This window comes from Oncorhynchus mykiss, chromosome 1, assembly GCF_057628025.1.
Source record: "Oncorhynchus mykiss isolate SJ-2025 chromosome 1, ASM5762802v1, whole genome shotgun sequence".
Taxonomy (NCBI): domain Eukaryota; kingdom Metazoa; phylum Chordata; class Actinopteri; order Salmoniformes; family Salmonidae; genus Oncorhynchus; species Oncorhynchus mykiss.
In genome coordinates this window covers 47,195,268-47,218,038 of record NC_143022.1, presented here as the reverse complement: position 1 = coordinate 47,218,038, position 22,771 = coordinate 47,195,268, and the positions used below count along the sequence as shown (strand labels likewise).

Sequence of the window (22,771 nt, the reverse complement as noted above, 5' to 3'; positions counted from 1 at the left end):
ACCTGTTTGATATGTCAGTACTGTATGTGACTGGATTATCATGTGTATCACATCTTTAGATTTAAAGATGGAATCCGCAGTACTGGCCGCCCCACCACTGCTGTTATTGTTTTTGTCGCCGAGCTGATCTGAGGAGCGTCGCACAGCATTGTAAAAAAAAACAGCAGTAGCTGTTGTGCTCTTCAATCGCGTGTGCAACTGCACATAGCTTTTACGGTGCCTTTTCATCTTTAATCCAGCCTTCAACTTTTTGCTCTCTTTTTGAAGATCAACGCCAATCATTCCTGTGAAATATTTGTTTGATCTAGGGATGTGACAAATGTAAAAATGTTCTAAACATTTAAACAGCTATTTTTTGTCATTTAAACTATAAGAAGAAAATCAAAAAATTTACATGGGAATTCACGGTGCACATATGGTCCTGCATATGACCGCTATAGGGGGTGATGCAGTTCAATCTACCGCAGTCCTGGCTACCAGACGGCACTCACCTTACTGCTGTCCCCCACCCACTCAGCAATGATGGTAGTTAATGCCATTTTTAGGTTCTCTGCTGTGTGCCTCTCCTCCATGTTCTCAGAGGCCAGTACATGGGACTTCATGTCCCGCTTCTGGTCAATGTGATGGCTCCTTGCAGTGATGTATGACAGCGTGTTCATAGACGTCAAACAATCTGTTGTTAACCTCACGTACGGGGTGTTTGAGAGCTGGTGCTTTGTACTTGCAGAGCAATCATTGTACAATTTTTTTCATTCGGCCATCACAGTTTTTAGACCTGGCATCTTGTAGTCTGGTTCTAGATATGCCATCAAGGCATTGAAGCCAACATCCTTTACCATTGACAATGGCTGCATATCAACTGCAATCATTTCTGTAATCAGTGCTGTGATTTTCTCACTCCCTTGTCGCACTTCTTTCGTGTGAACTACAGTATCTGCATTGACCCTTTTTGCACTAACTATTTTGACTCATCACATACACGGCTGCTACTGTTTATTATCTATCCGGTTGCCTAGTCACTATACCCCTACCTATATATACATACAGTATCTACCTCAATTACCTCGTACCCTTGCACATTGACTCGGTACTGGTACCCCCATGTACAGTGCCTTGCGAAAGTATTCGGCCCCCTTGAACTTTGCGACCTTTTGCCACATTTCAGGATTCAAACATAAAGATATAAAACTGTATTTTTTTGTGAAGAATCAACAACAAGTGGGACACAATCATGAAGTGGAACGACATTTATTGGATATTTCAAACTTTTTTAACAAATCAAAAACTGAAAAATTGGGCGTGCAAAATTATTCAGCCCCCTTAAGTTGTTAACGACAATGATGTGCCGAGCATTTTATATCCGTGGCATATCATTTGAAAGATGCATACAGTATCTCCACCTACTTACGTTACATCATTGTTGCGTTAGGTTAAATAAAACATTTTCCCTTGATGATGATGATGATGATGATGATGATGATGATGATCAGGACCTGTTGTATGGGGAAAACAAGCAGAACCATTTTTGATCCCAATTTAATTTAAACGTTTAAACATTCACACCCCTAGCTTGATCATCAGACAACTTTGGCCAACAGCAACCCTCGTTTGTCATGTTTTGTACAATTGATTAATTAAAAAGAGAGTTAGGCACAGTCAAATGAAATTGAGCAGTTTGGTTCCCTTCAAAAGTGACATAATATTCTTGCTAGGAGATCTATTAAAACATTGTTAAGAAGAATATATGCTATGCTGTTGTTATTTACCAAGACAGTTGGCGCCTTTACATTTGACTGTGTTTTCTGCACACATAATTCATTAAATATTGTATTGGAACATGTGTGATTCCATAAAGAGTCTAAAATGAATTAGATAGTTTAGCAGCTACAGTACAACTAATTCATTTTTCATGCATGCTTGGACAGCTTTTTTTTTTGTGACCTACCAATTGAGGTACGTTTTGAGTCGCGACCCAACACAAAGGTTAAAAAAACATTTCCAAACTCTGTTGCCTAGCAAAAATCCTAGAATCCTTGGTAGATTCAGTACTTAACTTAGATCCTTGTCAACCATACACCAGTCCGGTTCCAGACCAGGTCATAGCACCATCTCTGCTACTTCTTTGGTTTAAATTATCTTCTTAATTTTTTGAATAAGAAGAAACACTGTGCGGTCCTTTTTATTGACCTGTCTAAAGCCTTCGATAATGTGGATCACTCATTACTTATTCAGAGGCTTGCATCAATTGGCCTGGACCAGGCTGTGTGTAGCTAGTTTGAAAATGATGCCAATGTCATCCTTGCGACCTACATGGACCCCTGCCAACAATTTGGGAACCACTGCATTATATCACCTACACAGCCCATTGAATATGCATAGGCCTATGCATACTGGATATACAATTATAAATAACAATGCAAAGATCATTTAAGAATTCGCACAAATCAGCATGTTTACACATTTGGGTTGTGTGTGTGTGTGTGTGTGTGTGTGTGTGTGTGTGTGTGTGTTTGTGTGTGTGTGTGTGTGTGTGTGTGTGTGTGTGTGTGTGTGTGTGTGTGTGTGTGTGTGTGTGCGTGTGTGTGGGAGTGGCAGTGCAGTGTTGGGTGGTTGCTGGGTATTTGAATAATACAACATTGATAATTAAAGTCAATTAGCCCATGCTAATTGAACTTTTCAGACAGTGTTGCTTTGAGAGAGTTCAAACTTTAGACATGTGTCCTGTTTGTAATTGATTGAGCTGCAGAATCAATTAAAGTGAGTGGTGTTTAGAACTCATTGTGTTGATGGCACTATGTCAGTATTAGGATAGGAAGTGCAGTTGTCCCAGCAGGCCTGGGAGTTTGGTGGGACAACACACATAGTCCCAATGTCTATCATTCCATGCATTCAATGAACATGGGCAAGAGATATTCTGCTTCCAAACTCATATAGCGTCTTTGATATTTTATCTTGAATTTATTTTTGCTTTTTTAGAACAGCCACATTGAGATGTACCAAAGGTTGTCAAAATAGCAGATAACTAGATGAGTGAATCCTCAAAAAATGTGTCACCACTAAAATGAAGTGCCACAATGTCTGGGCATGCCATCTATCTCTGTGGCTTAGCGCAAAAGACCCAGCTGGTTTCCAGTGCAGTATGTGGGCCAGCCCAATGAGCCTGTGGATCCCACATCTTCTCATGGGTAAAGCCCAACCAGGATGGATTGGTGGGAGGAATAACTCAACATCACATGAGGCTCCATTTCCCTCCACTGGTCTAGATAATGACAGGGAAGTACGGTCGAGAGGACACATGGTCCAGGTACAGACAATGTAGACAGTAGATCTGAAGGGAAGCTAGTGGCAGGACACTCTGACAAGGGCTTATTCACTGTGGACTAAAAGCCCTCTCTGTGTCTGCATGGCCTGATTCGTAATGACTGGGTATTGGAGAGGAGACATGGAGACAGAGTGAGCTCATTCATCAGATAGTGAGATGCTCTTTCTGAGAAACATAACATATTCCGGTGGAATACACCAGGCTATTCCAGACACCAACCACTTCCCTTTTACTATCTTTGAGCGGATATTTGAGATGAGAGCACTTACTGATGAGTTCATGTTGATTGAACTGAACAATGCTACCTAATCTGATGAGTTTCTCTTCCTTTGCTAATGGAAACAATTGTCATGTCTGTCATACTAATACTAACGTTTGTACAATATCAATTTGAGCAGCACATTGGGAGAGATTGAAAGAAAAGTTGTTAGCATATTATAATATCTTGCTATCAATACAAAATATATCGTCCCACAGTTCCCTGCTAACGTGTTTCTCTCCCTGGGTCTGTCTATTGCAGATTTGTCAGTGAGCCTGCTGTCTCTGGTGGTGACCACCTGTGGCCTAGCCCTTTTCGGGGTCTCACTTTTCGTCTCGTGGAAGCTGTGCTGGGTGCCATGGCGCGACCGTGGCCTCCCCAGCGGCCTGAAGGATGGCCAGGGGGACCAGCAGCCAGTCATGATGGAGGTGGATGGGGTGGAGAATGAGTACAGTGAAGACTGTGTCAAGGAGCCTTCAGGCCTGGTAGTCCCCGAGGCAATCATGAAGATCAGCCACACATCCCCAGACATCCCCCTGGAGGCCCAGTCCAAGCTCAAGGAGAACCATGTCCGCCACATCACCCGCGTGCAGCGCCAGATCACTGAGCCCACCTCCTCTGTCCGGTCAGTCCCGCAGCACAGAAAAAAATGAACAAGTCAATTCCACTAACCATGTTGCATTCTGCCTATAGCTAATGATAACTGGTTTCTCTACCCTCTGCAGGCACAACTCCATCCGTCGCCAAATGAACCTATCCAACCCAGACTTCAACATTGGCCAGTTCCAGAGACAGGAGTCCCTGGCCACTCTGGGCCGGATCAAACCCGAGCTCTATAAGCAACGCTCTGTGGACACGGACGACGGCAGGAAGACGGACAGCTGCGGCCGCATACATTTCATCCTCAAGTTCGACTGTGACCTGGAGCAGCTCATCATCAAGATCCACAAGGCCCAGGATTTACCGGCCAAGGATTTCTCAGGAACCTCTGACCCTTACGTCAAAATCTACCTGCTCCCCGACCGTAAGACCAAGCACCAGACCAAGGTGCACCGCAAGACCCTCAACCCTGTGTTCGACGAGGTCTTCCTGTTCCCTGTGGCCTACACTGAGCTGCCCACACGCAAACTGCACTTCAGCGTCTACGACTTTGACCGCTTCTCCCGCCACGACATCATTGGCCAGGTGCAGGTGGATAACTTCCTGGACCTAGCAGACTTCCCCAGAGAGACTAAACTCTGTAGGGACATCCAGTACGTCACCTCGGTGAGCTAACCTCTATATCAGTCTCAGTACAGTATCATAATATCTGCTTGGGTACGTGGACATGCAACAATAAATGCAACGCTGTGACTTGAAATGAGGTAGTGAATAAGGGTACATTATCTGAGAGAGTTTAGTTGGAAGTCACTTCAGTTCTGGTCCCTGATCATTCACCTATGTCAGTTTAGGAGTGGGACTGGAAAGAGTTAAACCCTTAGAAGCATATCGGAACCAGCTCTGCCCTCCCCTCAGGGCTACCAAAAACTGTCCAAACAATATAAAAATGTGTAAAGGCCATGTAACAGCAAGGCAGGGAGGAAAATACCAAAGTGTAAGTATGTCTGTCCCCACAGAACCCCCCCCCCCCCTGGTTTAAAAAAAAAAGAAGACTAACATAAAATGATACTTAGATGGAATGAATAATACATGACCACACAAGGAAACACATGGAGTGGAGACATACATCTGAGTTGGCAGCAGTGACTGCTTTGACACGAGGATACAAAGCTGGAGCTCCTCTCTCCATTATTCACATGGATCCCATTAGTATCTGTGAGGTGTGACATACTGAAGGTCTCACCTGTCTGATGGAATCTCGCTGGACTCTCACTGATGTCAGAAAGGCTCTTTAGTCTCAATTCGTTCAAAGTGCGGTCTCAATAGTCGTCAGTCTCATTGGAGTCTCACTGTGGAAATAAGGACTTATGGTGTCATTGAAGGAGTGCAGGTTGTCTGCAGTCTCAAGGGAGGACTGTAGTCTGAGTGATGTCTCAGGGATATATCTCTATACTGTCTCTCTTGAGGGCCACTTCCTTTTTTTTAGATGGGTTCATTTTTACTTCCCGTCAACATGTAGGGTTTGAGTTCATCAAACATGTGTGATTAGCCTAGTGTTTAGAGCGCCGGACCAGTAACTCAAAGGTTGCTGGATTGAATCCCCGAGATGACAAGGTAAAAATAGGTTGTTCTGCCCCTCAGCAAGGCACTGTTCCCCAGGTGCCGAAGACATGGATGTTTTTAAAGGCAGCCCCCGCACCTCTCTGATTCAGAGGGGTTGGCTTAAATGTGGAAGACACAGTTCAGTTGAATGTATTCAGTTGTACAACTGACTAGCTATCCCCCCCTTTCCCTGATTATGTCATGCCTGCTCCCCCCTGAGGGTGCCAGGCTCCTGTCATCATACACACCTGTTACCATCATTATGCGCAGCTGCGCTCATTGGACTCACCTGGACTCCCTCACTTTGTTGATTGCCCCTGCATATATGTCTGCTCCTCTGTGTTGTTCCCTGTAGTAGCATTGTTTGTCGTGTTTATGTCCAGACGCTGTTCTTGTTCTGTTACATGTCCGTCTATAATACATGGTTCACTCCCTGTACCTGCTTCTCATCTCCTGTGTTGGGCGTTACAGATTAGGCTCAGACAATGAATAGGTCTGAAGCTAGTATTTTGTATCAAGGCTGTCAAACTTGGCGACTTCATAGGTCAGGGTTTCCAAACTCGGTCCTGGGGCCCACCCGGGGACGAGTTTTAGTTTTTGCCCAAGCACTACACGGCTGAAACAAATAATCAAAGCTCGATGATGAGTTGGTTGTTTGAATCAGCGGTGTAGTGTTAGGGCAAAAACTTGCACCCAAGGGGGGGTGCTTGGACAGAGTCCTAGATTTACCTGTGTGACATGGGTGAGCTAACTGGGGAGCTTCAAAGTATCTGGGGATGCAACCCAGAGCATCTAGGAAACACAAGCATCACACGCACACGCACACACTCACACGTAGCCACACACACACACAGCCACTCTCCATCCCAGAACTGGGCCAGCCCTTCTGGGACACAGAGCATGTGACATCACAAGTCCAACCACTAGTCTATGCATAAATCATACCTCAGCGCTAAGTTGGGTTTCAAACATCCCATATGTAACATACAAAGTGTAAACCGGCATCAAGTCTGACATTGAAGTGCTACATCTCTGTAACTGAACTGTAGGACCATATGAACGGAGTCAAGAATAACCCACCATCTACTTCTTAGATAACATCAATTACAAGTCATGTAGCGTGTTTATTACATGTTTTTAACATACCTCTAAAATACAGGACACCTTCCAGGGACAGAGTGCTATACAAATACCCATACAAGTGACCAGCTCTAAATCATTTACATGATCTATGTAAGCTTCTACAACCAGGTCTCAAATCCACCTTTATGAGGGTTGAATTAAACTGTTAGACAACAGAACAGAACTGGTGGTTTAGGCCAGCGGCATACCACCCTGCATCCCACTGCTGGCTCGCCATTGAAGCTATGCAGGGTTGGCCCTGGTTGGTCTCTGTTATAACTAAGATTTCAAGAGCACTGTAATCTGTGTCCCTGCAATGGCAGTTGATAGTATTAATGTGAGCCAACTTGGGCGACAGGTAGCCTAGCGGTAAAGAACATTGGGCCACTAACTGAAAAGTTGCTGGTTCGAATCCCTGAGCTGACTAGGTGAATAATCTGTTGATGTGCCTTTGAGCAAGGCACTTAACCACAATTGCTCATGTAAGTAGCTCTGGATAAAAGCTTCTGCTAAATGACGTAAATGTAAAAAAAAAAATATGTGTGTGTGGCTTGATCCAATGCAGCAGGTTTACTACCTAGCTCCACAATAACCATCACTGCAGCATAATATTATATTTATTTAACTAGGCGAGTCAGTTAAGAACAAATTGTTATTTACAATGACTGCCTACCCCGGCCAAACCCTCCCCTAACCCGGACGACACTGGGCCAATTGTGCACCGCCCTATGGGACTCCCGGTTGTGATACAGCCCGGGATCGAACCAGGGTCTGTAGTGATGCCTCTAGCACTGCGATGCAGTGCCTTAGACCACTGCACCACTCGGGAGCCTCCAATGGTACAGTGGTCTAAGTGATGAGCACATCACATCTCCTTACGTTATGTCTTATTGATCTGCATTGTGGAAACAGACGTGGGCTGACTATAAAGCTTGAGGAATGACTGATGAAGAAGGGAGGAAAGATAAAATGGGTTTACAACAACAACAAACTACTTTTTCAAGATGACAACAGAATCATTCCAAAGTCCGTTATTATTACATGAGTACTACATTTATGAGTGATTGAAATGTGTTTGTTTACCCTGATTGTGTCTGTGTTCATTTAGAAGCCCAGTGAAACACATCTAAAGTGCTGAATCATGTCGTTCCACAGCTGCTGACTTACTGTCTGCTGACGTAATAGGATGACATGCCAAGACATGGTCTTACACGTCCTGGCTATTGCAAAGCCATTTTCACCTCCCTGTCTATCTCCCTCCTTCTTTGTCTCCCTCTGTTTCTTTCTACAAACATGGTAGTAGCAAACCCTGTATGTTCGGAAGGCCCTTAAAAGAGAGAGATCCTAGGGGGGAAGGTGAAATATGGATAATTACACAAGATAGACTGTCAGCCTTCTCTCTCCAGCCATATTGGGGGCCTTTAGAGCTCCAGTTTAATTTCATTGAAAGAGCACAAGTGACGATAATTCCACCACTGACTTGATTTAAGTACTTCAATGGATGGAGGAGACTGTTATCCTATAGTCTGCAAATGGAAGTGGGTAATTGGATTATTTAGCCTGAGAGGGATGGGCTACATGGTCCACCCCTAATCTCTTTGTGAGTATGTGTGGGGAGGTTGCGTGTGTGTACGCACGTGCTTGTGTGTGTGTGTGTGTGTGTGTGTGTGTGTGTGTGTGTGTGTGTGTGTGTGTGTGTGTGTGTGTGTGTGTGTGTGTGTGTGTGTGTGTGTGTGTGTGTGTGTGTGTGATATGTACCACTTTACGATGGAGACCTCCTACCGCGCCTTCTGAGTGACCAGGTCAGTGTAGCAAAGTGTGGACCGATGATGATGTACTGTAGGTTAGAGGTCACTGTGGTGTCTTGCCCTATGTTGACAGCCTTGATAAATCAACTCCTTTGTTTGATTACATTTACAGTGATTTTGGACACAGGCCAGAGAGCAGTGATAGATCGCTTTAGATCTGTAATTTCAATCATCCACATAGAGGACTTATTGATGCTTGAATGGATGTGCCAATTCTACATTTTCCACTATTACACTATTACACTCAATGTCCCTATCAATGACGTTGTCTAAAAAACAAATATCCAACAACAACCACCAAAGTCATTCCTTGCAGGACATGACATGATTTATAATGCACAAAGAATAGCAGAACAAGTCGCACCCATTATTAGCTCAAGTCATTAGCAACCATGTCCACTGATCTCTGTTGGATATGATGTGAGGTGTTTTACACAGACGCTTTTAAATGGAACATCAAAGTAAGTAGCTAACTGTGTGAATTGAGCCATTTATAGTAACACGCATTTTCATGTACAGAACATTAGAACAATGCAGCATATCAGCATGTGTTGTTATTCTTAAACGTTAGTATTAACTTTGGAGTCTATTTGGGCGCTATTCATACAGAAAAACATTTTCCAATTGAGGTTCATGGTCGTTGTGAGTTAGCAGTGAGCACAAATGTAGCTGTGATTGCATTTCAATATACAGTGCCTTCGGAAAGTATTCAGACCCCTTGACTTTATCCACATTTTGTTAGGTTATAGCCTTATTCTAAAATAGATTTTTTTTAAATAATCTCATCAATCTATACACGATACACCATCATGTCAAAGCGAAAACAGGTTCAAAAGTATTTGCAAATGTCTGAAGAAAACCCCCCAGTAATATCACATTTACATAAGCATTCAGACCCTTTTTTCAGTACTTTGGTGAAGTACCTTTGTCAGCAATTACAGCCACGAGTCGTTTTGGGTATGATGCTACAAGCTAGGCAAGATCTTTATTTGGGGAGTTTCTCCCATTCTTCTCTGCAGATCCTCTCAAGCTCTGTCAGGTTGGATGGGGACCGATGCTGCACAGCTATTTTCAGGTCTCTCCAGAGATCTTCGATCGGGTCCAAGTCTGGGTTCTGGCTCGGCCACTTAAAGACATTCAGAGAATTGTCCCGAAGCCACTCCTGCGTTGTCGTGGCTGTGTGCTTAGGGTCGTTGTCTTGTTGGAAGGAAAATGTTTACCACAGTCTGAGGTCCTGAGCGCTCTGGAGTAGGTTTTCATCAAGGATCTCTCTGTACTTTGCTCCGTTCATCATTGCCTCGATCCTGACAAGTCTCCCAGTCACTGCCACTGAAAAACACCCCCACAGGATGATGCTGCCACCACCATACTTAACTGAATGGATGGTGACAGGTTTCCTCCAGATGTGACGCTTGGCATTCAGGTCAAAGAGTTGAATCTTGGTTTTACCAGACCAGAGAATCTTGTTTCTCACGGTCTGTGAGTCTTTAGGTGCCTTTTGGCAAACTTCAAAAGGAGTGAGGTGTGGATTCTGTCTGAGGAGTGGATTCTGTCTGGCCACTATACCATAAAGGCCTGATTGGTGGAGTGCTGCCAAGTTTGCTTTCCTTCTGGAAGGTTCTCCCATCTCCACAGAAAAACTCTAGAGCTCTGTCAGTGTGACCATCGGGTTCTTGGTCACCTCCCTGACCAAGATCTGAGCCTCAACACAATCCTGTTTCGGAGCTCTACGGAACATTCCTTTGACCTCATGGCTTGGTTTTGCTCTGACATATACTGTCAACTGTGGGACCTTATATAAACCGGTATGTGCTTTTCCAAATCATGTCCAATCAATTGAATTTACCGCAGGTGGACTCTAATCACGTTGTAGAAACATCTCAAGGATGGTCAATGGAAACAGGATGCACCTGAGCACCCATTTTATACATTTGCAAATATTTCTCAAAACCTGTTTTCGCTTTGTCATTATGGGGTATTGTGTGTAGATTGGTGAGGATTTTTTGATTTATTTAATCAATTTAGAATAAGGCTGTAAGGTAGTAAAATGTGAATAAAGTCAAGGGATCTGAATACTTTTCGAAGGCATTGTATTCAAACTTCATTAATAACTTCATCATTGAACATATCCACCTAGTAAAACCCAACCCACAGAGAGCACAGTAACCGTGGGGCCCCCAACCCAGGATATGAACATGTCATAAGCTAGGGGGGGACAACTCTGGTAAACCTCTGCTATTTGGATAACTAAAACCTGTTGCCACTATTGACAATGGGCTTGTCAAAGCCATGGCAGCTAGGCAGAAAGGCCTGATAGCCCTGGCAAACGAGCTCCAGCAGTTTGTGAGCTAGATAGCTTCTCGGGGAGGCTGTGTCTGTGTGAGACTGGGACTGACCACTGACCAGACTGGTGACCAAGCCAGACCTGATAATGAGCGGTTCTCTGTGGAGAGCTGCACTGACCTTTCCTGCTGATGCAGAATACTGGGGCTTCCCACTGAGCCCAGGGGCCTGCCAATGGGGACTTACACACAGGGAGAATGATCTGTTATAACAGGCCCATACAGCTCAGGGCTGAGGAGCACACACGCGCATGCACATGCACGCGCACACAAAGACTAATTCAGATGTCAGGCTAGTGTCAGCCAATCCTGGAGATGCTGCTTATTTACAGTAGGCTCCCAGCTTCTAAAACCAGGGGCTCTGACCAAGTTTATGGTCCGGTAGTCTGCATCTTAACTATGTTGGGTGTTTCCTGCTCCTACCTCAAGCTGAGAGAAACTTACAGTGGTAACAGGTTTGTCAGGGTTACATTACAACTTGAGGTGCATGCCTCAACTGGAGGTGAGACTCGTGGCCTTCATAGTCCATGCCGGTAACTAACCTTGTGAGTGCTGCTTGTGTCTAACGAACACATCACTCTCTCACAGACATGCTATTTTCAGAGGTGATAATTGGAGCTCTTCTCTTCCTGTTCACTTGCATACGCAGGGCCGTAGCCAGCAAAAACCAGCGACAATTACCCCAGTGATTATCACATTGGTTGCTGTAACTTCAATCACCTCAGTCGATCTACAAACACACAGCCTATTACAGTAGTTATACAGTTAGCCGCTACACATTTACGCACATTACCTCAGCACCGGGATTTAAAACTATAATTGAATATGTACAGAGGGATCTGTTAGCAGAAAATCATATTTTATTCGCAAAAGGTAAACAAATCGGTTGGCTTTACAGAACTGTTATTTTTGTTGTTGCAATTTTACAGCCAATTCCCTGAAATTCTACACATTTCTCCATGTCTTATGCCATGTTAATATGATATCTGATTGAGAGAAATGAATAAAATAAATGGGGACCCCCTGGAGGTCAGGGCCTCTGGTCACGTGCTCTGTGTGCCCGGTCAGTAATTGGCTAGTCTAAGTACACTAAGCAGTACCAATAAAAACATTTTTACTGACTTGGGTTAATTGAGTGATTGTCAATGAGTGACATATAACAAGATGAAAACTGCTGATGCACAACCAAGCTTAGACATTGCACGTTGTGCATTCTATTATTCTAACTCTCAGCAGTAAGTTGAGGTCCCGACTGTTCACATAGTCCACTGTAAACCAGCGGAATCTCTAACAGCGAAGCCAGAGCTATATGGTGACATCATGAGACATTCAGTTACTAAACATTTCACTGATGTTTTCGTTGCTTTGTAGGACAATGTGGACTTGGGGGATCTCATGTTCTCCCTGTGTTACCTACCAACGGCTGGAAGGCTAACCATCACAATGATCAAGGCTAGGAACCTCAAAGCCATGGACATCACTGGAGCCTCAGGTAGGGGGTCCTTAATGTGGGGACTGGGGTACAAATGTGATGTGGATTCTGATTAGTCATCACTGGATGGATAAATTATATGACAGACTAGTATATAAAATGGAATGGTCATTTCTGTCTATGGCCCAATAAGTAGAAGCCATGACGAAACATATCAATGGAGCATAACTATTGAGGCACCCTATCCCCTATACAGTTGAATTCAGAAGTTTACTGTACACTTAGGTTGAGTCATGAAAACTAATTTTTCAACCACTCCACCAATTTCTTGTAAACAAACTATAGTTGTGGAAAGTCGGTTAGGACATCTACGTTGTGCATGACACAAGTCATTTTTCCAACAATTGTTTACAGACAGATTATTTCACTTATAATTCACTGTATCACAATTCCAGTGGGTCAGAAGTTTACATATACTGAGTTGACTGTGCCTTTAAACAGCTTGGGAAATTCCAGAAAATGATGTCATGGCTTTCGAAGCTTCTGATAGGCTAACTGACATCATTTGAGTCAATTGGAGGTGTAACTGTGGATGTATTTCAATGCCTACCTTCACACTCAGTGCCTCTTTGCCTGACATCATGGGAAAATCAAAAGAAATCAGCCAAGACCTCAGAAAGAAATTGTAGACCTCCACAAGTCTGGTTCTTCCTTGGGAGCAATTTCCAAACGACAGAAGATACCACGTTCATCTATACAAACAATAGTACGCAAGTATAAACACCATGGGACCACACAGCCGTCATACCGCTCAGGAAGGAAACTCGTTCTGTCTCCTAGAGATTAACGTACTTTGGTGCGAAAAGTGCAAATCAATCCCAGAACAACAGCAAAGGACCTTGTGAAGATCATGGAGGAAACAGGTACAAAAGTATCTATATCCACAGTTAAACGAGTCCTATATCGACATAACTTGAAAGGCTGCTCATCAAGGAAGAAGCCACTGCTCCAAAACCGCCATAAAAAAAAGCCAGACTACGGTTTGCAACTTCACATGGGGGCAATGATCGTACATTTTGGAGAAATGTCCTCTGGCCTGATGAAACAAAAACAGAACTGTTTGGCAATAATGACCATCGTTATGTTTGGAGGAAAAAGGGGGATGCTTGCAAGCCGAAGAACACCATTCCAACCGTGAAGCACGGGAGTTGCAGCATCATTTTGTGAGGGTGCTTTCCTGCAGGAGGGACTGGTGCACTTCAACAAAATAGATGGCATCATGAGGAGGAAAAATATGTGGATATATTGAAGCAACATCTCAAGACATCAGTCAGGAAGTTGAAGCTTGGTCGCAAATGGGTCTTCCAAATGGACAATGACCCCAAGCATACTTCCAAAGTTGTGGTAAAATGGCTTAAGGACAACAAAGTCAAGGTATTGGAGTGGCCATCACAAAGCCCTGACCTCAATCCTATAGAACATTTGTGGGCAGAACTGAACAAGCAATGAGGCTTAAAAACCTGATTCAGTTACACTATCTCTATCAGGAGGAATGGGCCACAATTCACCCAAATTATTGTGGGAACCTTGTGGAAGACTACCCGAAACGTTTGACCCAAGTTAAACAATTTAAAGGCAATGATACCAAATACTAATTGAGTGTATGTAATCTTCTTACCCACTGAGAATGTGATGAAAGAAATAAAAGCTGAAATAAATCATTCTCACTACTATTATTCTGACATTTCACATTCTTAAAATAAAGTGGTGATTGTAACTGACCTAAGACAGGGAATTTCTACTTGGATTAAATGTCAGGAATTGTGAAAAACTGAGTTTAAATGTATTTGGCTAAGGTGTATACTGCACTACTTTTGACCAGAGGTCTTTGTGGCTGCATCCCATGTGTTACTCCGTAGGTTTACCCTTTCCACTGTGTCCCAACTCTCTCTAGATCCTTATGTGAAGGTGTCTTTGATGTGTGAGGGACGGAGATTGAAGAAGAGGAAAACGTCCACCAAGCGAAACACTCTGAATCCAGTCTACAACGAAGCCATAGTATTTGATGTCCCTCCTGAGAACATTGATCAGATCAGTCTCCTAATAGCAGTGATGGACTACGATCGGTAAATAAATGTTGTTTTGCAACACTTTTTATGAACTGAACTTCCTATAATTATGACAGCAGTCTGGGTTTTTTATTCTGAAAATAGCCTGCAAGGTTGTGGTGACTATGGTGCACTGAAAAGGACTCCGAAACCACGCTTTTGAGTGGACAGTATCTTTGCTGTACACAAATCAAATAACAAATTATTTGTCACATACGCTTGTTTAGCAGATGTTATTGCGGGTGTAGCGAAATGCTAGTGTTTCCAGCTCTAACAGTGCAGTAATATCTAACAGTAATATCTAACAATTTCACAACAATACACACAAATCTAAAGTAAAGGAATGGAATTAAGAATACATATTTGGGCAAGCAATGTCAGAGTGGCATAGACTAAGAAACAGTAAAATAGGATAGAATACAATATATACATATGAGATGAGTAATGCAAAATATGTAAACATTATTAAAGTGAATAGTGTTCCATTATTAAAGTGGCTAGTGATTCCAAGTCTATGTATATAGGACAGCAGCCTCTAATATGCTAGGATGGCTATTTAACAGAATTTAACAGTTTGATGGCCTTGAGATAGAAGCTATTTTTCAGTCTCTCGGTCCCAGCTTTGATGCACCTGTACTGACCTTGCCTTATGGATAATAGCGGGGTGAACAGGCAGTGGCTCGGGTGGTTGTTGTCCTTGATAATATTTTTGGCATTCCTGGGGAGCAGGTAGTTTGCCCCCGGTGATGTGTTGTGCAGACCGCACCACCCTCTGGAGAGACCTGCGTTTGCGAGAGGTGCAGTGATACAGCCCGACAGGGTGCTCTCAATTGTGCATCTGTAAAAGTTTGTGAGGGTTTTAGGTGCCAAGACAAATTTCTTCCGCCTCCTGAGGTTGAAGATGCGCTGTTGCGCCTTCTTCACAACACTGTCTGTGTGGGTGGACCATTTCAGTTTGTAAGTGATATGTACGCCAAGGAACATGAAGTTTTCCACCTTCTCCACGGTTGTCCCATCGATGTGGATAGGGGGATGCTCCCTCTGCTGTTTCCTGAATTCCACAATTAGCTCCTTTGTTTTGTTGACGTTGGTTGAGAGGTTATTTTCCTTGCACCACACTCCCAGGGCCCTCACCTCCTCCCTGTCTCATCATTGTTGGTAATCGGGCCTACCACTGTTGTGTCGTCTGCAAACTTGATGATTGAGCCTGAAGCATGTGTGGCCACTCAGTCATTGGTGAACAGGGAGTACAGGAGGGGGCTGAGCATGCATCCTTGTGGGGCCCCAGTGTTTAGTATCAGCGAAGTGGAGGTGTTTTTCCTACCTTCACCAACTGTGGGCGGCCTGTCAGAAAGTCCAGGACCCAGTTGCACAGGGTGGGGTTCAGACCGAGCCTCAAGATAATGATGAGCTTGGAGGGTACTATGGTGTTGAATGCTGAGCTGTAGTCATTCTTACATAGGTATTCCTCTTGTCTATATTGGATAGAGCAGTGTGCAATGCGATGGCGATTGCATCATCTGTGGTTCTATTTCGGCGGTAAGCAAATTGAAGTGGGTCTAGGGTGTCAGGTAAGATAGAGATGATATGATCCTTGACTAGTCTCTCAAAGCACTTCATGATGACAGAAGTGAGTGCTACTGGGCGATAGTCATTTAGTTCAGTTACCTTTGCTTTCTTAGGTACATGAACAATGGTGGACATCTTGAAGCATGTGTGGACAGTAGACTGGGATAGGGAGAGATTGAATATGTCCGTAAAAACTCCAGCCAGCTGGTCTGCGCATGCTCTGAGGACATGGCTAGGGAGGCCGTCTGGCCGGCAGCCTTGCGAGGGTTAACATACTTAAATGTCTTACTCACGTCGGCCACAGAGAAGGTGAGCTCCCAGTCCTTGGTAGCAGGCCGCTTTGGTGGCACTGTGTTATCCTCAAAGCGGGCGAAGAAGGTGTTTAGCTTGTCTGGAAGAAACACGTTGGTGTCCGCGACTTGGCAGGTTTTCCCATTGTGGTCCGTGATTGTCTGTAGACCCTGTCCGATAGGTCTCGTGTCTGAGCCGTTGAATTGCGACTCCACTTTTTCTCTATGCTGATGTTTTGCCTGTTTGATTGCCTTATGGAGGGAATAACTATACTGTATGTATTGGGCCGTATTCCCAGTCACCTTGCCATAGTTAAATGCGATGGTTCCCGCTTTCAGTTTTGTGCGAATGCTGCCATCTATCCACGGTTTCTGGTTAGGGTAGGTTTTAATAGTCACCGTGGGTACAACATCTCCCATACACTTCCTTATAAACTCAGTCACCGTATCAGTGTATACTTCGATAATATTCTCGGAGGCTACCCGGAACATATCCCAGTCCACGTGATCAAAACAATCTTGAGCGTGAATTCCGATTGGTCAGACCAGCTTTGAATAGTCCTTAGCACAGGTACTTCCTGTTTGAGTTTCTGCCTATAGGAAGGAAGGAGCAAAATGGAGTCATTACCAGATTTGCTGAAAGGGCGGTGGGGAGGGCCTTGTAGGCCTTGTAGGCATCCAGAAAGTTGGAGTAGCAACGAGTGTTTTAGCAACGTGAGTACTACAGTTAATGTGTTGATAGAACTTCGGCAGCCTTTTCCTCAAATGTTTTTTCATAAAATCCTCAGCTACAATAAATGTTGCCTCAGGATATGTGGTTTCCAGTTTGCATAAAGTCCAGTTAAGTTCTTTGAGGGCCGTCGTGGTATCGGCTTGAGGGGGGATATACACGGCTGTGACTATAACCGAAGAGAATTCTCTTGGGAGATAAGACAGTCTGCATTTAATTGTGAGGTATTCTACGTTGGGGGAACAAAAAGACTTGAGTTCCTGTATGTTATCACAATCACACCAAAAGTAATTAATGATGAAACATACACCCCCACCCTTCTTTCCGGAGAGATATTTATTCCTTTCTGCGCAATGAACTGAGAACCCAACTGGCTAGACGGACTCAGACAGTATATCCTGAGAGAGCCATGTTTCCATGAAACAGAGTATGTTACAATTCCTGATGTCTCTCTGGAAGAAATCTTTGCCCTGAGCTCGTCAACTTTATTATCCTGTTTCCTCCCCTATACAAGCACATTGCTGAGACTCCCTAAGTGTAACATGTTTTAGTTGATCATTGGCCTGGAAAGCAGCTGGCATTCAAGAGAGGAGGAAACAACATTACAAAACAAAAATACTGACGAAAAAGCACAGAGTACAGACTATTTTCCTCCTTATGCTGTTCAGAATAAATATTAGAGGAGTTAAAAATAATCTGCCGAACATCACTATAATAATTACATGAAGGAGCACGATGTTGGACAGATTTATGGCAACAAAAGGTTTTAAAATGACCATATATTTGTTCCCCCCTCTCACAGGGTAGGTCACAATGAGGTCATTGGAGTGTGTAGGGTGGGCAATGAGGCGGAGAGCCTGGGCCGAGACCACTGGAACGAGATGTTGTCATACCCTCGCAAGCCCATCGCCCACTGGCACCCCCTGGTAGAGGTATGTGTGTGTGGTGTGTGTGGTGTGTGTGTGGTGTGTGTGTGTGTGTGTGTGTGTGTTTGTGTGTGTGTGTGTGTGTGTGTGTGTGTGTGTGTGTGTGTGCGCAAGGTGTAAGTAGACAGCAAGCGGTAAAAGCTCTACTTCTCTAGCTTGTATAGGGACAATAAAACACAAGCAGGATTACATGAAACACATGTCTGCTTGACTTGTTTTTGTGCCATCATCAGAACAGTCCATTCCTGCAGTGGGAGAGGAGCGGAGAAGGCGGCTTTATTGCTATTTAAAAACACTACTCCTCCACCCTCATTAATGGACCCCAGAAATAGATCAACATTTATTTGGAGTTGTTGACACCAAATCTATTCATATTCATCTGAGAGGTTAAAATCAGAAATTGGAACAGTAATGTTGCCTACACAGTGATATAACTGAAGTGCTTGTCATTGGATATCATTGTAGCTGCACAGTCAGAAGCACTGGGGTGCATTCACTTGGAACCAAACAGAGCCAAACAAAAGCAAACGGAATGATATGGGGAGGGACCTTCCTGGATTTGTCCAATATAAACTTTTTGGGAGTAAACGGTTGCCATTGCAAAATGTTTTTGCAACTGTTTGCCACGGTCTCCTTCTAATGAATACAACCCTGTTTCTCCTATTAAGCTGAAGAAGACATAGCAGAGGACTAAAGCTCGGGATTATAGCTTATTTGTGTTACTTCAAGAATGGAAAGATGCTCTTTGAGTATAAGGCTTAATAACCCATAAACCACACACACACACATACACATACACACACTCGGACAAAAATAAGCACCCACCTAATTATTATTGTTATAGACACACACACACACACAAACACACTTGACGTTTCATTATTTTCACTCGCATCTTTTCATGGATTGGTGTTTTGAAATCTTAGTGCAAGACTCGCTGACCCTCAAGGCCACAGACAGTTCTCATCAATAATTCACATCCCAGGCCACTTGAGCCAAGGTTGTGCTCCCGCTACACAGAACCGCTAAAACAGCCATTTAAACTGTGCTTTACATCTCTCTTTCGCTCCCTGTCTTCCCCTGGGCTGCTTTTTTAGGCTGTTAAATTCCATCTAGGAGGAAAAGAAAAAAGGGCAAAAAATACAAATGTTTGCTATTTCCTACTGATTTTGTGTTTCTTGAAAGTAGGACAATTTATTTAGAGTATGTTTCGTATTAAACGGAGAAGGAATTTCGGAGACAAATGATTTTCAGACAGAGGCATGACAGAACCCACAGGGGTTCTACACACACCGAGGCCATTTTTTTTAAGATGAATTAAAACTACAGAGTGCATTGTGACTTCAGCCTCACAGTCTCTATTTACCTAAATTAAATTTCACCTCCAACTTTTTCCCTCTTTGTGCAATTCAGCTGTCAAATTGTATTCCCTTACCTGATATAACCTGGTTATGCTCATCTCTCTGACTGTGTTTCCTCTCGGTGTGTTCTCTAGTGGATGGGTCAGGGGACTGCAGGTGAAAGCCAGGGCGGTTCCACCAACTCTCTGAAGACTCCTCCCTCACCATAAAGAGAACACAGGGTGGTGAAGGAGAGGAACAGCAGAGACCCCAAGCATCAAGAGAGGAGGAGAGATCAGTATGCTAGTAATGGTAGATGTTACACTTGGTTTCCCCGACATAGATTAAGTTTAGTGCTAAAAAGCATGCTCAATTTGAAAGTGCTTACTGATCCAGGACAGGCTTAAAACTTCTTCATGATTGGTGGGTCCCCTGCGGGACGGTTGCACTAACGTAGGCTAATGTGATTAGCATGAGGTTGTAAGTAACAAGAACATTTCCCAGGACATAGACATATCTGATATTGGCAGAAAGCTTAAATTCTTGTTAATCTAACTGCACTGTCCAATTTACAGTAGCTATTAGAGTGAAAGAATACCATGCTATTGTTTGAGGAGAGTGCACAGTTTAATAAACAAATTAGGCACATTTGGGCAGCCTGGTACAACATTTTGAACAGAAATGCAATGGTTCATTGGATCAGTCTGAAACTTTGCACACACACTCCTGCCATCTAGTGGCCAAAATCTAAATTCCACCTGGGCTGAAATAATACATTATGGCCTTTCTCTTGCATTTCAAAGATGATAGTACAAAAAATGTAAAAAAAAACATTTGTTTTTTTCTTTGTATTATCTTTTACCAGATTTAATGTGTTATATTCTCCTACATTCCTTTCACATTTCCACAAAAAGTGTTTCCTTTCAAATGGCACCAAGAATATACTGTATGTTTAGTCAACTGCATGTCCAGTGGCCATTCATTAGTACTATTTGTTTAAAAAACTACAGAAATCTAAAAAGTGTTAAAGTTTCAGTTGGGAGGTAATAGTATAGTCTTGTTTATGTCTTGTTTAATAACACATTGTTACAATTAATTGATCTTTGTTATTTGGGTACAGTGCATGGTTCTTTGTGCGTAATATTGCTCTTTGGTTGATTACTTTGTGAGATACTAACATACTGTAAACATAAAATGCACCATGAAACTAAGACCTAGTATGTAAATTGTCCATTCAGATGTTACTAAATAAATATTTATATTATAAATTTACCACACAAAGACAGATGGGTGATTTTATGATCTCAAGAGTGAAATTCTGTGTCAGGAAGAAGAGAGAGGCCTTAGAGCCTGTCCTCGACACCTTTCTCTACAAAGACGCTCTCTTCACACCTGCAGTGACAAGTCCCCAACAGGCCACAGACACACATGACAGATGCCGAGCCCTGCACCGAACCAGTTGACGGCCAAACAAACAGCAACGAGGTTGCAGCAGGATGATAAAATATCAAACCTTATGAGATGTGACTGACAGACAGTGGGGAGCGCTCCAATCAGAGTGCGTCTGAGCTGCACACTGGGCTGCTGATGGGAACACGACACAGGAACAGAGACAGATCCATCTGCAGTGCTGGAGCCAGGTTTAGAATCAGTCCCCTCCCTCAGTGAAATCATACCCAGCACTGTGCAGTCTGCAGGTAGTCAACAGGTGTCCTCTGATGAGGAGGATGGGGCCCCACCAGCAGCCACATGGAGATCTCAATTAATCAGAACAAGACGACTGATTACTACTACACAGGGTCAGATAAAAAAAGTTTTTTTTAAATACCTCAAACACACATCTCAACATCAATCACAGAATTAAACACACGTCAATATTAATGTTGACATGAAATGCCAAACGGCGTGAATAGAGGCAAATGTCAATATATTTCTGTACTTAAACACACGACGGAAGGCCCTCGTTTTTTTCTGTCTGTCTTTGTTTTATACATAACTGGAATTGCTTCTAGCAATGAAGACCAACAGTTAGACAGCAGAAAACATGAGGTAGTCAGAACGCAGCTCAGACAGCTGATTTGGTGAACATTCTCGACTCATTGCACAGGGCCCCATTTGGGACATTTTCCACTGACACGTCTGGCATGTTCTTCCGGTAAATAGAGTCAGTGAACAAGCATGTTATGACGGTAGTAGTAATACCACTACAGGAGAGGGAGACCAGGAGCACCTGGTTGAGGTGGTAGGGATGACGGGGGTTGGGTTCCGTGGTGCGCATGCGCTCTCACTAATCACATATTTCAGCATCCAGGCCCCTCTGTTCCAGTAATTACTGTTTGGAAAATAAATAATTTAACAGCAGGATCTCTCTGAAGTGCAAAGCAGTGCCAAACTGGGTGTTCTCTTCATGACTACTTCTTAACAACACAGCCACGATTAGAGAGCAGAGGGGACCCACTCTTTGAAAAGGGACTTGGGGGCAACACGGGAATATGGACAAAGTAATTTATCCTTGTTTAAATTCATATCTTCATTCCACTCTTTACCCTTCTGTGTAATCTTACTTTAATGAAACCTCTTGTTTAATGAAAATGTAATTGAATCTATCCGCTGTTCTTCAGTCGTGGTTTGCCTAATGGTGTGTGTCAGAGCAACAGACGAAGTGTGAATAAGAATCCCCCGGCAGACAGGCAGAGCCATGTGATATGTTGGGAGACCTAAGATGCTCCCAGGCTGCAGTCTGCTCATAGTCAGGTGCTAATTGAAAACATGTGGCCTGTCAGGGGACAAAATGCCCCCAAGTAGATCTCCCAGGAAAACATTTGATGAACAAGATAGGAAGAACACATAAGGTGCCTACGGAAAACAAGCATGTATAGAGAGCCATCCACAATGAGGATTTGACAGATGAGACCTTACTGCAATAACGCAATGGGTGGAAAATGTTAGTTTTCAGTTTCACCAGAACAGAAGCTCACACTCAACAGACACGCTAGATGATTACCATTGGATGAGTCCATGTACAAGGCAAATGACTCTTTACAGCTGAAAAGTGAAAATGTGGTATCCTTAGTGACAGTGTCTAAGTATGTTCAACAGTTCCCTCCTCCTACACACCTGTATAAGTGCAATATAAAAAATACAATTGGCCTTAAACAAATTCTGCGCTTTTTATTCTGCGCTCAAAAGACAGCATCTGCAAGACATCTGATTTGTGTGTAACCTTAAACACCCTTAAATCGTACTGTGCTCACGACTAATGTGACCTCTTTACGCCACACTTGACATTCGAACCCAGCCTCTTCACACACAGTCAGGTCC

General features: G+C 43.5%; 1 protein-coding gene across 1 annotated transcript in view; it reads left to right on the top strand.

Moving 5' to 3' along the window:
* Positions 1-20,731, top strand: part of LOC110523892 (synaptotagmin-9) — a 47,221-nt gene extending 26,490 nt beyond the window's left edge. The window contains exons 2-7 of the mRNA XM_021603012.3: positions 3,843-4,206; positions 4,307-4,847; positions 12,427-12,547; positions 14,442-14,613; positions 17,987-18,116; positions 19,606-20,731. Coding sequence (XP_021458687.1) covers positions 3,843-4,206; positions 4,307-4,847; positions 12,427-12,547; positions 14,442-14,613; positions 17,987-18,116; positions 19,606-19,680 — 1,403 coding nt within the window. The 3' untranslated portion in view covers positions 19,681-20,731. The remainder of the gene's footprint in view (positions 1-3,842; positions 4,207-4,306; positions 4,848-12,426; positions 12,548-14,441; positions 14,614-17,986; positions 18,117-19,605) is intronic.
* The last annotated feature ends 2,040 nt before the right edge of the window (positions 20,732-22,771 follow it).